General features: G+C 45.1%; 1 protein-coding gene across 1 annotated transcript in view; it reads left to right on the forward strand.

Annotated features, from left to right (window-relative positions):
* The first annotated feature begins 1,555 nt into the window (after positions 1 to 1,555).
* TG (thyroglobulin) overlaps positions 1,556 to 14,097 on the forward strand; it is a 165,402-nt gene continuing 152,860 nt past the window's right edge. Inside the window, exons 1-5 of the mRNA XM_081949853.1 lie at positions 1,556 to 1,613; positions 4,408 to 4,567; positions 6,008 to 6,114; positions 10,022 to 10,165; positions 11,982 to 12,167. Of these exons, the coding sequence (XP_081805979.1) occupies positions 1,571 to 1,613; positions 4,408 to 4,567; positions 6,008 to 6,114; positions 10,022 to 10,165; positions 11,982 to 12,167 (640 nt within the window). The 5' untranslated portion in view covers positions 1,556 to 1,570. The remainder of the gene's footprint in view (positions 1,614 to 4,407; positions 4,568 to 6,007; positions 6,115 to 10,021; positions 10,166 to 11,981; positions 12,168 to 14,097) is intronic.

Here is a 14,097-nt window from a genome sequence, read left to right on the forward strand (position 1 = left end):
ACCTCCTAAGAGAAACCAGATATAACCAGGGCAGTGGTGGGTTGTAGCCGGTACACCCTGGTACGGGCGTACTGGTGTCTGCCCGGAACATCAGCTACCGTTCCGGTATGGTGCTCCAGAGGGCCCACCCGTCCGCTCAAGCTCCTTACCTGTATTTGAGCTCTTCGGCGCTTCCACGCACAGAGTGCACGGTGCCTGCATGACACTCCACCGAGCAGCTGGAGTGTTGCGGAGGCTCGCGGAGGCATCGCAAGAGGTAAGGACGCATGTGTGCGCTGCAAGCATTCATGTAGTGGACGCTGGGCCCCATTGCAACTGGTATTGGTTGGGGAGTTCTGGAAGTTGATGTCCACAAATCTTAAAGTAGCCATGTTTGGAGACCTCTGCATTAAAATGCTACCTGAGATACTTCTGATCTGGAAATAAACAAACCAGTCAGGAATTCTAGGAGTTGGAAGTCCACACATTGCAAAGCTATCGAGGTTGAGAAGCACTAATTTAATTTTTATGGACGGTATCAGCTCAAAAAGGGCATTGGCTCAGTTCCTTACTTACAGTGGCCCATAGGATCAAAGCAATAGCAAACGAGCTAATTTTTGGAAAATAACATCTGATGCTTCTTACAAAGGCTTGTAAATCTTAATACATGTCTGAAAAGCGTAATAATGTTGGAAATCACTATTTTGTCCACCAGGAACATACAGTGCAATAAAAATGGGATTTCCTGCTGGTGTGTAAATGAAAAAGGCATTGAGGTCACAGGCACTAAGCAGTCTGGATCGTCTTTGACTTGTAAGTTCCTTCTTATCGTGAACTTTTATTTCAAAACACAAAGAATTGTGGTCTACATTTGTGTTTGTGTATGAGAGATAGAGAGAGAGAGACTCACCTCTCAGATATATTTCTTTCCTGCAAGATACATTTTGGGACATACAGTGGGATGTTAATATTGGGGCCACTAGCGGCCAGCGGAGCTGGCAGCAGATTCAGACAGTGAGGAGGTTGGGGAGGAACATGGGCCAGTCCTGGAGTCTGGGGAAGGCTCTGATGAGGGCTCTGTGTCAGAGGCAGAGATCAGGCCAGGGCCGTCTGACAGTTATCAGCTGCCTTCGGAGTCAGATATCAATAACTGCCTCCTATTGCTGACTATCTCATGAGCAATCAGATTCAAGCAAGATGTTTTCAAAATGGTTCACTTCAAGCATAGGTTGGTATGCAGCTGCCTTCTTCTCCCAGCCGGGTAACCTTGAAGCAGCATCTCGGAGAGATACAGAAGCTACTTTCGCTTTCCCTCAAATATCCCGCTCCCGTCCACTCTCCCCAGAGTTCACGGCAGACTCTCACTGCATGGTAGTGAAACACAAGCAAGAGTAAGGCGGCAGCTGACTTTGTGTTTTTTTCCTCTGTAGGTTTGTCCTTCTGCCAGCTTCAAAAACAGCAGATTCTGGTCAGCCGCTACATCAATAGCAGTGAAACTGCCTACATTCCACAGTGTCTGGATTCAGGTGACTTTGACCCCGTACAGTGTGACTTGGCTCTGGAACAATGCTGGTGCGTAGACAGCGAAGGGATGGAGATTTACGGGACCAGACAGAAAGGGAAACCAAGGCAATGTAAGTCATTAGTCCAAAACATAATTAGGCATTCAAAGCAGATGTAGTCGTGCGAGATTCCTTTCCTTTCCTAACCAAGCTCATTCCCCTAAGGCAGGGGTGTCCAAACTTGGGAACTTTAAGACTTGTGGACTTCAACTCCCAGAATTCCCCAGCCAGCCGGCTGGGGAATTCTGGGAGTTGAAGTCCACAAGTCTTAAAGTTCCCAAGTTTGGACACCCCTGCCCTAAGGGGAATATTGTTCCGACTTCAGATCAAAGATGACTTACAGATTAACAGAGTTGGAAGGGACCTTGTAAATCATCTAGTCCAGGGTTGTGTTTGACCTCGGGGGGCTGTGGGGGGCCATGGCCATTGTGGGCGTGGCCAGCGTGAGGTCGCTCATGTCGGGGGGAGGCTATGGTTGCCCGAGTGCTTTGCCAGCACTACCAAGTTCCGTTTTTGGCTGGGACGGCCTCCTGCAACCCTCTGCCAGCAAAAACGGAGCTCCGTTTTCACTGACAGCGTGTTGCAGGAGGCTGTCCCAGCCAAGAACACAGTTTGCAAGGGCTGCTTTCGCTGGCAGAGGCACCCTGGCCGATCCTTTGTTGCTTCCATGGCAGCCCCACAGGCCAGATCTAAGCATCCCATGGGCTGTATCCAGGCTGCGGGCCTTGAGTTTGACACCCCTGCCCTACATCATTTCTAACAGATGGCAGTCCAGTCTCTAGGTTGAAGTCTATATGTAGGTTTTTTTAAAAAATGTGCTTTGGTTAGAATCTCAGGTTTCTCCCTATCCTCTTGCATTTTTTCTTTCAATCTGGCTAAATTTAGATTTAAAATGTTAAGTCCAATTTAAATCTAAAAGTTTGATGGTTTCCCAACCCCGTTGGAATATGCTCTGCCCCAAAGATTGGTGGTGGGAAATGAAATTGCTGAGCTGGTGTTGGAAGAAATGTCCTTCTGGGTTCAGTTCCAAGTGGGGAAAAAGACGCCGGAAACATGGAGGCTGCTTGGAAAGATGGTTTAATGGTGGACAGGACCACATACCTTGGAGCTCCTGAACAGAAAAGGGGGATCACATGCTTCCAGATGTTGGGTGAAGAAGAAAAGAGACCGAGATGCTGAAAGTCCCTGGTTTTATGCCCTCTCTGGACTTTGATCTTGATCTTGTATTCTGATTGGTTGTCAGACTCCCATGGGGGGGGGGGGATCCTGCAGGGGCAACTCTGTAAGATGTGTTTTGAGTCCACGTTTGGTTAAGCATTGCTTCTTCCCCTGTGGTGAGGTGGGTAAAGGGCTAATACTGTCATGACTTAATCCCATCACCCTGGAGCTGAAGGGGGAGACCTTTGTTATGTAGAATAGACTGACCCAAGCGGTTTTTTAAATGGCCCATTGACAAAGGTGGGGGCTACTAAGAGTGAGTCTGTTTCCTCCCTAAAAACATGCTTCTCCATTTCTTATCCAGGGAAATTTAATATTCTGCCTTTTCAATATTTCCCAGGATATTTCATTTTTCTAGGAGAGGGGAGGGTGCTAACTTCCTACACTGGTATGAGGCCTTCTGACTATTCATTGGGCTCCTGGATTTCCTCCCCCCCCACGTGTTCTATGCAATGGTGTCTGCAGGCTTTGTATTGTGTTGTTGTATAGAGCTTCAATGTTGTCTTCTATTGGTACGGCTATGGGTTTGAACCAGTTGTGCCAGCTGTTAAGTTGAAAGCAGCCTGGTTCTACCTTGAAACATTTGGCACATCCATTTCCAAAAAAATGCGTTTACAAAAATAATTGGGAGATAGTTTCTTAGATATTTTAAGAAAATGAAGCCACTGTTGGGGCTCAGATAAGTGGCCGTTGGCACAATGGAAGAAATGGAGAGAAACTCTTCTTTCCTTTCTTTCAAAATTGAAGTTCTGTAATTGACCGATCCAGAATGCAGGTTTCTTTCCTCCAACGAAGTCTGAAGAGGCACATTCGAAAGGGGTGATAATATTCAGAGGCTGTCTGTTTTCACAACATGCTGAAACCAAGGCATTTAAATACCAAGATTGCATTTGCAGAACCTAATTAGTTTTAACCAGGCTTCCCTTTTCTGGCTTAGTGCAATCTTCAAGCCAAATCATTTCAAGGAATTGTTACTTTGAAGTATTGCAAAATGCAGAAAATTGGTTAAATGTTCTGCAAAAATAGTTGAAGAGCTGAAGAGCAAAATACAAAATACGGTTTTATTATTTCAAGTTCCAGTGTCTGTTTTTCCTTCCTCCCTTCCTCCCTTCCTCCCTTCCTCCCTCCCTCCCTCCCTCCTTCCTTCGCTTCCCATCCTTCCCCCCTCCCCTCCCTCCTTCTTTTCTTCCTTCTTGCTTCCCTTCCTTCCCTTCTCTTCCTTTTTCTTCCTTCCTCCCTTCCTCCATTCCTCCCTCCCTTCTTCCTCCCTCCCTCCATTCCTTTCCTTTCTTTCTCTTCCATTTTCCTTCCCTTCCTTCTTTTCCTTCCTTCCTTCCTTCCTTCCTTCCTTCCTTCCTTCCTTCCTTCCTCCCTCCCTCCCTCCCTCCCTCCCTCCCTTCCTTCCTTCCTTCCCTTCCTTCCTTCTCATCATTATCTTTTTAACCTGTCAGCCATCCTTTCTCTTCTCAAAGTTAGAAAAGCAGTGAGAAATAGATGGGGAAAAAATCAACCTTCTTGATAAAGAGATGAGAATGAGCAATGGTTACAGGATGGGGGGAAATCTCTTCTGAAAGTTCTTTGAAAAGTTTGACAACTGATATTTTGAGAACAAAGAAGTCCGAATAAAAGAAATATTTTTGCTTGTCAGGTCCTGGCCGGTGTGAGATCCGAGACCGCCGCATTCTGCATGGTGTTGGGGAAAAGACCCCTCCTCAGTGCTCAACTGATGGAGAATTCCTGCCTGTCCAATGCAAGTTTGTCAACACAACCGATAGGATGGTCTTTGATCTCATCCATCATTTTAACAGGTAGGAAGAACTTTTTGCAATGCTTAGTGCCTAGTCCTGCCATTGAGGAAGATAGACAGGCATTCTAGCCCTAGTAAAAGCACCATGAGTTGAGGTAATCTGGACTATCGGTGGTGATATGTTTGGAAGGAGACTTCCAAGTGAAATACCCTGATTCAAAGCTGATATTTTCTCATATTTAATAGGAGGGAATAATGATCTAAGACCCATTGTCAGCGTTCCAAGTAATGCAACTATGAGAAGCAGAACTCCGAGGCCGGTAGATTCATCAAAGAACAATTTATTGGGTACATCATATTGGCACAACTGGTGAAAACCGACTCTGAATGTTCTCACTGTTTTCACCTAATTAAAAAGTGAGAATTCCCCCCTTTCCACAAGTCATCAGTCACATTGTCCAATTGAGGTGCTGGCTGGTTGCCTGGTAACTTTGCTCCTCCTCTCCGCCAGCCACCTGTTGGCATGTCCTTGGTTCCCACAGGAAAACGTTTTGTTTTGATTATAAAACCCCAGCTATTTATTTCCCCCTTCCTTATCTCTTCATCTTCCTTGTGGAAACTCTGAAGCCTCCAAGATAGCCTCAGCCAGGCTCACTTCAGGGTTAACACCCATATTAGTATCACTTCCATTTCCCATCCCTCAAAAATAAGTTGAAGACAATCTGTGAATAAAACAAAGAGCGTCCTGTTGCAGCTTAATTTCTGAAGCATGAAAAGCTGTTTCTTGAAAGGATCATTCTCTGGTTTGTTCATGAGAATATAAACCATAATATGCTAATCATATATCAAAGGAGTGGCCATTATGTCCCTTGCTACATTATGGAAAATCTCAAATCTGTATTGAATTTTCTTTCTTTCTTTTTTCTTTTTTAAATTCCTAAACATTTTGAATACAGTGTATTGTCAGGGTATATCAGTTACAAAAGAAAAACAAAGAGAGAACAAAATGAAATATTGACACATATACTGGTGACAATAGTAATAATACATCAGAATCGGTTTAGCTCAATTTCTCTTTATATTAGCTTATTCATAATTCTCTTAATTATATTGGGATATTTATAATTATAAACCATTTTTATATTTAATTTGTGCATAGCAATAATCTTTCTTCATCTAATTTCTACCTCTTATCTCTAACCACTCATAAAATCTATTCCATGTCAAGTATTCTTTTTCATATTCATATGTATTCATATTCTGTGTCTTCTTTGCCTTCTATTTTTAAAGTCAATCTATCCATCTCTGCAAAGTCTAATATTTCCTGAATTACATCCTCATCTGATGGAGTGTTCTCATTTTTCCAATATTGTGCAAATACAATCCTTGCTGTTGTCAGTACATGCAAAACTAAATATACAGTCCCTTTATCATAACCCACCATCATTATACCCAACAAAAATTTATATTGAATTTTCTAATGGCTGGATTTCTTTTTCAGGTTCCCCAAAGCGTTCTTAACATTTAGTTCCTTCAGAAATTTGTTCCCTGAAATCAACGGATACTGTCACTGTACAGACAGCCTTGGGAGAGAACTAGAAGATACAGGTGAGTCTACCTTCAAGACCCTCCTAAAAATGAAAACTTAGTAGGTGAACACCTTTTGCCTTAACTTAACTTAACTTTATTCAATTTCTAGACCGCCCCTCTCTCAGAAGAGACTCGGGGCGGTGTACAATCATATTAAAACAATTGAACAATAAATATACATAGTATAAATATAAGATAAATAAAATAAATATAGGACTGGAGGAGGTAGCAATAGTTCACTGTACAGATTTAGTTTAAGTTAGATTAAAATTTTAAAATTTTTAAAAACATTAACCCTAAAAACTATCCCAAATAAAAATATCCGCCAGGAGGTAAGAATGGAACTATAGATGGGCCAGGCCGGCTAATTGAAACAGGTGAGTCTTAAGTTTTTGTCGGAAGGAGCGGAAGTCGGTAGTAGTTCTAATATCGGGGGGGGAGGTCATTCCAGAGGGTTGGGCCCATCACAGAGAAGGCTCTACTCCTAGGCGCCGCCCGTTGGCATTGCTTGGTGGACGGCACCCGGAGGAGTCCCTCCCTGTGAGAGCGAATTGGTCACAGTAGGATGCGATCCCGCAGGTAACTAGGTCCTGTGTCATGGAGCGCTTTGAAGATGGTAATCAACACCTTGAAACGCACCCAAAAACCACAGGCAGCCAGTGCAGCTCGTGCAGGAGAGGTGTTATGTGGGAGTACCTAGTACTCCCCATGATAGCCCGCGCGGCCGCATTCTGAACTAGCTGTAGTCTTCGGGTGCATCTCAAGGGGAGCCCCATTGCCTAGCAAAAGGTACCGTATTTTTCAGAGTATAAGACGCACCGGAGTATAAGAGGCACCAAGATTTTGAAGAGGTAAATTTAAAAAAAAGTTTTTGCACTCTGCAGGCCTCCCAAACGCTCTGCACGCCTCATTTTTTTGTGAACAACGGGGCATGCAGAGAGTTTGAGAGGCCTGCAAACTGCTCCTGGGGGCTGGGGGGGGGATGAGCAAAAAAGGACCCAATTTTTGCAAAAACGCACCCGATTTTTTTGGCAAAAAGCAGGTCATGCATAGGCTTTGGGAGGCTTGTAGAGTGCTCCTGGGGCCTGCGGGGGGCAAAGACAAACAAAAAATGGCCTGTTTTTGGCTCATTTTTACCCCCCCTCCCAGCCCCCAAGAGCACTTTGTAAGCCTCCTAAACCCTCTGCAAGTCCATTTTTGTGAAGGGGGTGAGGTTTCGGGTGGACAAAAATGCTGCATTCACTGTATAAGGGGCACCCAGATTTTCACCCTCTTTTTGAGGAAAAAAGGTGCATCTTATACTCCGAAAAATATGGTAAATCTGGTTTGGAACAAGAAGAGACCCAAGACCATCCAAGCCATGATCCTCTTCCAAGACGGGAGGAAGCAGCATGAGTGAAACTTAAATCCAGACAGAATGGAGGTGCTTTCCATCAGTAGGCAATTGGACTTGAGAATAGGCAACCCATTTGGGTTGGTTTGAGCTCCATCTTGATGTCATTGAATTCTAGGTGTTGGTTTTGCAAAGGAAAACATTTTTGTGAGCCCATGCATTCATAGCAATAGCATTTAGACTTAAATATTGCTTCAAAGTGCTTTACAGCGCGCTCTGAGTGGTTTACAGAGTCAGCCTGTTGGCTTCAACAATCTCGCTCCTTGTTTTACTGACCTCGGAAGGACGGAAGGCTGAGTCAACCTTGAGCCAACCTTGATTCTATGGACCAGATGTCTCCAAATCTTCCAACCTTGCAATATCCCAGAGGTGCTTTTTTTTTTTCAAGAGGCAACTGGACTTTCTGGCTTTTCTTTGAAGATGTTTTGCTTTTCATCCAAGAAGCTTCTTGAGCAGAGCTTTAACTTTAACTTTAACTTTTATTTGATTTCTAGACCGCCCCTCTCCCAGAAGGGACTCGGGGCGGTGTACAGTCATATTAAAAACAGTAAATATACATAATATAAATATAAAATAAATATAGATGTGGCTGGAGGAGGTAGCAATAGTTTACTGTACAATAGTTAAAGTTAGATTTAAAATTTTAAAAATTTAAAAATACATTAAAAAACACCCCTAAAAACTATCCCAGGGTAAAATATTTGCCAGGAGGTATAAATGGGACTATAAATCGGCTAGGCCAGCTAATTGGAACAGGTGAGTCTTCAGTTTTTGTCGGAAGGAGCGGAGGTCAGTAGTAGTTCTGATATCGGGGGGGGAGGTCATTCCAGAGGGTTGGGCCCATCACAGAGAAGGCTCTACTCCTAGGCGCCACCCGTTGGCATTGCTTGGTGGACGGCACCCGGAGGAGTCCCTCCCTGTGAGAGCGAATTGGTCGCAGGGATATATGCGGTAGGATGTGATCCCGCAGGTAACTAGGTCCTGTGCCATGGAGCGCTTTGAAGATGGTAATCAACACCTTGAAACGCACCCGAAAAACCACAGGCAGCCAGTGCAGCTCGCGCAGGAGAGGTGTTACGTGGGAGTACCTAGTACTCCCCATGATAGCCCGCGCGGCTGCATTCTGAACTAGCTGTAGTCTTCGGGTGCATCTCAAGGGGAGCCCCATGTAGAGAGCATTGCAGTAGTCCAGACGAGACGTCACCAGCGCACGAGTGACTGTGCGTAAGGCGTCCCGGTCCAATAGGGGGCGCAATTGGCGCACCAGGCGAACCTGGTGGAACGCCCCCCTTGCCACGGCTGCCACATGGTCATCCATCGACAGCCGGGCATCTAGGAGGACGCCCAAATTGCGCGCCCGTTCCACAGCAAAACAGAAGAGCTGAAGCAAAACATCTTCAAAGAAAAAACAGAAAGTCCATTTGCCTCCTGAAAAAGCACCTTTGGGACAACCATGACCTGGATGACTGAGAATCTCCAGAGACAACCTTCTACTATTTCTTTGAGTTGTTCCATGCTCTGGCTGGTGTTAGCTTTGATGGTGTCCAGCCACTGTGTTCTTTGGAGGCCTGGTTTCCTTTTTCCGATTGCTCTTCCAAGCATAATTGCTTTCTCCATAGAATTCCTCCACGTGACGTGGCCAAAATAAGTGAGACCCAGTTTTGTGACTTTTGCCTTCCAGTGTTGTGAGCTCTTCCAGTACTTGCTTGTTAATCCCCTTCGCTGTCCCAGGACATAAATTTGTATAAATGCATTTAATATAAGGACGGTCACATTTAATTTTGCAGAAGTTTTGATCTTCTATCCAGTTGACTAAGTTTATCTTTTAAATGAGCATTTAAAATCAGGAGTGGGATTCAGCCGGTTCAAACCGGTTCGGGTGATGTTCATTTTAATCTGGTTCGCCGAACCGGTGTTTGCAACGACTGGCTGACCCCGCCCACCCCACTCTGCCCCTCCCAGGAGTCTCCACGCAGCCCATTTTGGATGCCAGGTAAGTGCAGGGTCCGTGCGGAGGCTATGTTAGGGTGAAAAACAGGCCTAGTGAAAGTACCAGAAATGGGTCCATTTCCAGCCTCCGGAGGGCTTCCGGAGCCCAGGGGAGGCCATTTTCACTCTCTTGGAGGCTTGAGGAAAGCCTCCGGAGCCTGGGGAGGGTGAAAATCCCACCTCTCATGTAGCAGGAAGCCAACTAGGCCATGCCTCCATGGCCACGCCCACCCAGCAACCGTGCAGAGAACCAATTGCTAAAACTTTTCAATCCCACCCCTGTTTAAAATGGATTCTTCCCGACATAATTGCTTCCCCCTCTCACTCACACCGCCTGATATGGCCAACGTAAATGAGATGCAGTGTTGTGATTCTAATGTCCTATCTGCTGTTATGCCCTCCGGTAATTGCTGATTGGTCACCTTTGTTGTCCTAGGACCCATTTGATGTATCCTAATCAGATAAAAAAGAAAAGAGGTTTGAGCAGCGGAAGGGGAAGCTTCTCTTGAAGGTGCTCTTCTAAAACCTTCTTTTCTTTCCCAGGCCTGGAAATGTTGCTTGAAAATGTGTACGACACTGTTTTTGCATCTCTGAAACCGGTTCCCACCTTTGCTAAAAGTAGCATGTATAGGATCCTACAGAGACGTTTCCTGGGAGTACAACTGGCAACAACTGGCAGGTTCAGATGTACGTGTCAAGGTTCCGGCTGAGTATGACAGAGATGATCTGATTTTCTTATGCAGAGCTTTATTGAGTACAACATTTTGGCACCTACGAAAGCAAAACCAGATCTAGCTATTTCCCACGCAAACCTGCACAGTTCAAGTATAGATTCTCCCTCCCCCTATTTAAGCCAGGTCACATTATCCAATTGTGTTTCGTAATATTGTTGTGAGAAAGTCTGCTTGGCTCTGGCAAACACCTGTTGAAGTGTCCTTGGTTCCCATGGCTATTCTCTCATTTCCGAGAGTGTACATTCCATTCTGCTTCTCCCTCCCCCCTCGGGGTTGTTGGCAAGTTGAGAATTGAAAATGGCTGAAACAGCCAAAGCAAATTTGGAAGCTTGACAGTACGTAGCAAACATTTCTGTGGGTTTAGAAAACACAAATCCAAAGAAGGCAGGTGTTGTGGCCCAACAGCAGCCGGCTGAGCTGTTGGTGGAATCTGACAGTGATGAACCCTATGGGACTGCCCTGGAGGCTGAGGAAGACTCTGGGGGGTGTTTGGAGTCAGAGTAGGGACTAGAGAGGCCTGTTGGCCACCAGGTGGCGTCTGAGTCAGGGAGCAGTGAGGAAGAACAGAGGGAGGCTGTCCCTGACCTACGTATGCGTAGGGCTGAGAGGAGGAAGGAGCAGCTTTGGAAAAAGGCTCACAGAAGGAAATAGGAACAGGTGGCTACTGATTGGCCCCTCCCAGAGAGCTTATAGGTGGGGCGATGGGAGGGAAATTTTGCAGGAAACAACAGTTTACTAATCCAGGCGTAGTGAAAGATTGGGAGAATTTCGTGAGTTCAAGCCTTGTTTTCATAGAGATAATTTTCTGGGCTCCTAGCCAAGGGATTGCTTATCTCCCTCCTTAGTTGTGCAGACAGCCCAGTCTGCGTCAGTATATATTAGAGGCTTGGGACAGAACAGCAGGTCAACATCTACAGCTAATCCTCGACTTACAACCATTCGTTTAGTGACCATTCAAAGTTTCAACGGCACTGAAAAAAATGACTTATGACTGGTTTTTACACTTAACAACCGTTGCAATATCCCCATGGTCACATGATCAAAATTCGGACGCTTGGCAACTGTCTCATATTTATGACGGTTGTAGTGTCCCCTTTGGGGACCTTCTGACAAGCAAAGTGAATGGGGAAGGCAGAGTCACTTTATGACCGTGTCACTAACAACTGCACTTATTCACTTAGCAACGGTGGCAATAAAGGTTGTAAAATGGGGCAAAACCCATTTAACAACTGTCTTGCTTAGCGATGGGAATTTTGGGCTCAATTGTGTTCATAAGTCAAGGACTACCTGTGTCGTTCTTTGTGGGATGAGATGGTTCTCCTCCTATTCCACCCATAGCAGTTGAACAGAGGATTGTTCTTATTTTTATTGATTTATTGTTACATTTCTCTCCCTTCTCTCTCTCTCTCCCTCCATGTATGTATGTATGTATGTATGTATGTATGTATGTATGTAGGTAGGTAGGTAGGTAGGTAGGTAGGTAGGTAGAGATAGAGATAGAGCACACCACACACACAGTTATATTTATATCTAACTATGTATGTGGTGTTTGTGTGTGTGTGTGATCAACAGTAAAAATGCAGAATACAGAGGACAGCCAAATCAATATGGTGTAATTAAAATCCTAAAGTCCACTGGCTCAAGTTTTCTTCTTCCTGAATTTTTCCATTAGACCAATTTTTTTCAGGATATTTTTCAGATACAGGAACAAATGTACATGTGAATGAAAAATTGGTTCTGTTACACTTTGTAGTTCTTTTCTCTTGAAGGCCCCTCCAAGTGTGAAATAGAGTATTTCACGGCAACTCGTTTTGAGGAGGATTATAAACCATTGTGCGGAGATAATGGGGCCTACAAGCCAACACAGTGTCAACTGAATGGAGAATGTTGGTGTGTCGACAGCAGAGGACAGGAGATCCCTGGAACAAGAAGGAGAGGACAGAAACCGATGTGTGGTAGGTAAAGCCAGAAACATGCTCATCAAGAATTTTCATTCGTAACTTAATGTTATCTCAAGACTGTAGACAAAATCCTCCAAATATCAATGGCAATGCATTAGCAGTGAATTTCTTCTTTCTGAATTCCCCAGAAACATCTAACCCAGGGGTGTCAAACTCAATTTCATTGAGGGCCACATCAGGGTTGTGTTTGACCTTGGGGTGGCCGTGGCCAGGGTGGACATGGCCAGCTCGACATCACTTGTGTCACGGTTGCCTGTGGTGGCCCAAGCGCTCTATCAGAGAAAACAGACTCCCAAGCTCCGTTTTTGGCTGTGACAGCCTCCTGCAACCCTCTGCCAACAAAAATGGACCTTGGGACGGCCACAAGCTCCGTTTTCACTGGCAGAAGCACCATGGTCTGGTCCTCCACCCCATTTTCAGGGTGGCCCCACGGGCCAGATCTAAGCAACTTGCGGGCCAGATACAGCCCGTGGGCCTTGAGTTTGACACCCCTGATTTAACTGTTCATGAGGATAAACAAATCCTGGACCTTGGCCTGATCCAGCAGAGTTACTCTTGCGTTCTTAAAATACACAGAGATAAAGGTTTCCCCCTTCCTCTTCTCATTAGTTTGATGAGAGTATTGAAACAAAACTCCAAGAAAGGAAAACTGTTCTATGTAACACGATGCAGATTTAATTTATGGAATTTTGGGCCATCTTTAGGGGCGACCTCCAGTTTAGAGGGTTTTTGAAGAGGACAAAATACTTCAAGGAGGATAGGTTATTAATGGCTGCTAATCTGAATGGATCATTACCTCCTTGATCACAAGTAATCTACTTTAAATATTACGTGGGTGCTGGGCAGCATCAACTGAAAGAAGTTTCATTGTAGGAGGAAAGCAAACAGAGGTGGGGCGGAGTTAAATGAGTCATCAGTCTAGACCAGTGTTTCTCAAACTTGGCGACTTTAAGTCCTGTGGACTTCAACTCCCAGAATTCCCCAGCCAGCTGGCTGGGGAATTCTGGGAGTTGAAGTCCACAGGACTTAAAGTCGCCAAGTTTGAGAAACACTGGTCTAGAATCATTACAGTCCCACAAATGGTCTAAGTCATGTGTGGAATTCAGTAGAATTTGGACCGGTTTGGGTGAACCAGATGCTAATTTTACATTTGGTTTGCTGAACCAGTAGTTGCAAGGACTGGCTGGCTCTGCCCACCCTACCCCACCCCTCCCAGGAGTCTACATGTAGTCCATTTTGGATGCCAGGTAAGTGCAGGGTCCGTGCGGAGGCTCTTGGAGGGTGAAAAACAGGCCTTCTGGAAGGGAGGGGAAGCAAAAAGCCACCCACCCACTATGGTGAAGGAGGTGCAGAAGGCTGAGTAGCCCCCCCCCCCCCCCATGGCCCTACCCACCCAGAAACTGGGCGGAGAACCAGTTGCTAAAACTTTTCAATCCCAACCCCTGGTCTAAGTCCAACCCTTCCTTGGATTCTATTGGCCCTTATCTGGTACCAATTTAGCATTTGGTCTCAGTTGACTAGATTCTTGTGTATAGGCTCAAGGGTATCTTCTATGCTGGAACTTAACATACGGTCCTGATTTTTTGCGCCTGACATTCATGCTAGTGAACTTTTTGGAGGAATCTTCTTGGACACTATGTGACACCAAATGTTGGTGTAGATGAGCCCTTGGCATGAACCAGTCTCAGGCCTCTTCTTGCGTTCTCCTCCCCCCCCCCCAAAAAAAAAAATCCATGGGCTTTCTTCCCAGTTCCTTCGAAACCTTCCTTTAATTTTGATTGTTTTCTTTTTTTAATAAATAGTTTATTTATAAGTGCTTTGTGAACAGTGTATTGTCTGGGGCAATTGCTTTTATGATAATGTTTTCCCATCTCCTAATTTCTACTTCTTTTATCCAACCATTTGTAAAACAAATCCCATATTT

This window comes from Natrix helvetica (assembly GCF_964273705.1).
Source record: "Natrix helvetica genome assembly, chromosome: 4".
NCBI lineage: Eukaryota > Metazoa > Chordata > Lepidosauria > Squamata > Natricidae > Natrix > Natrix helvetica.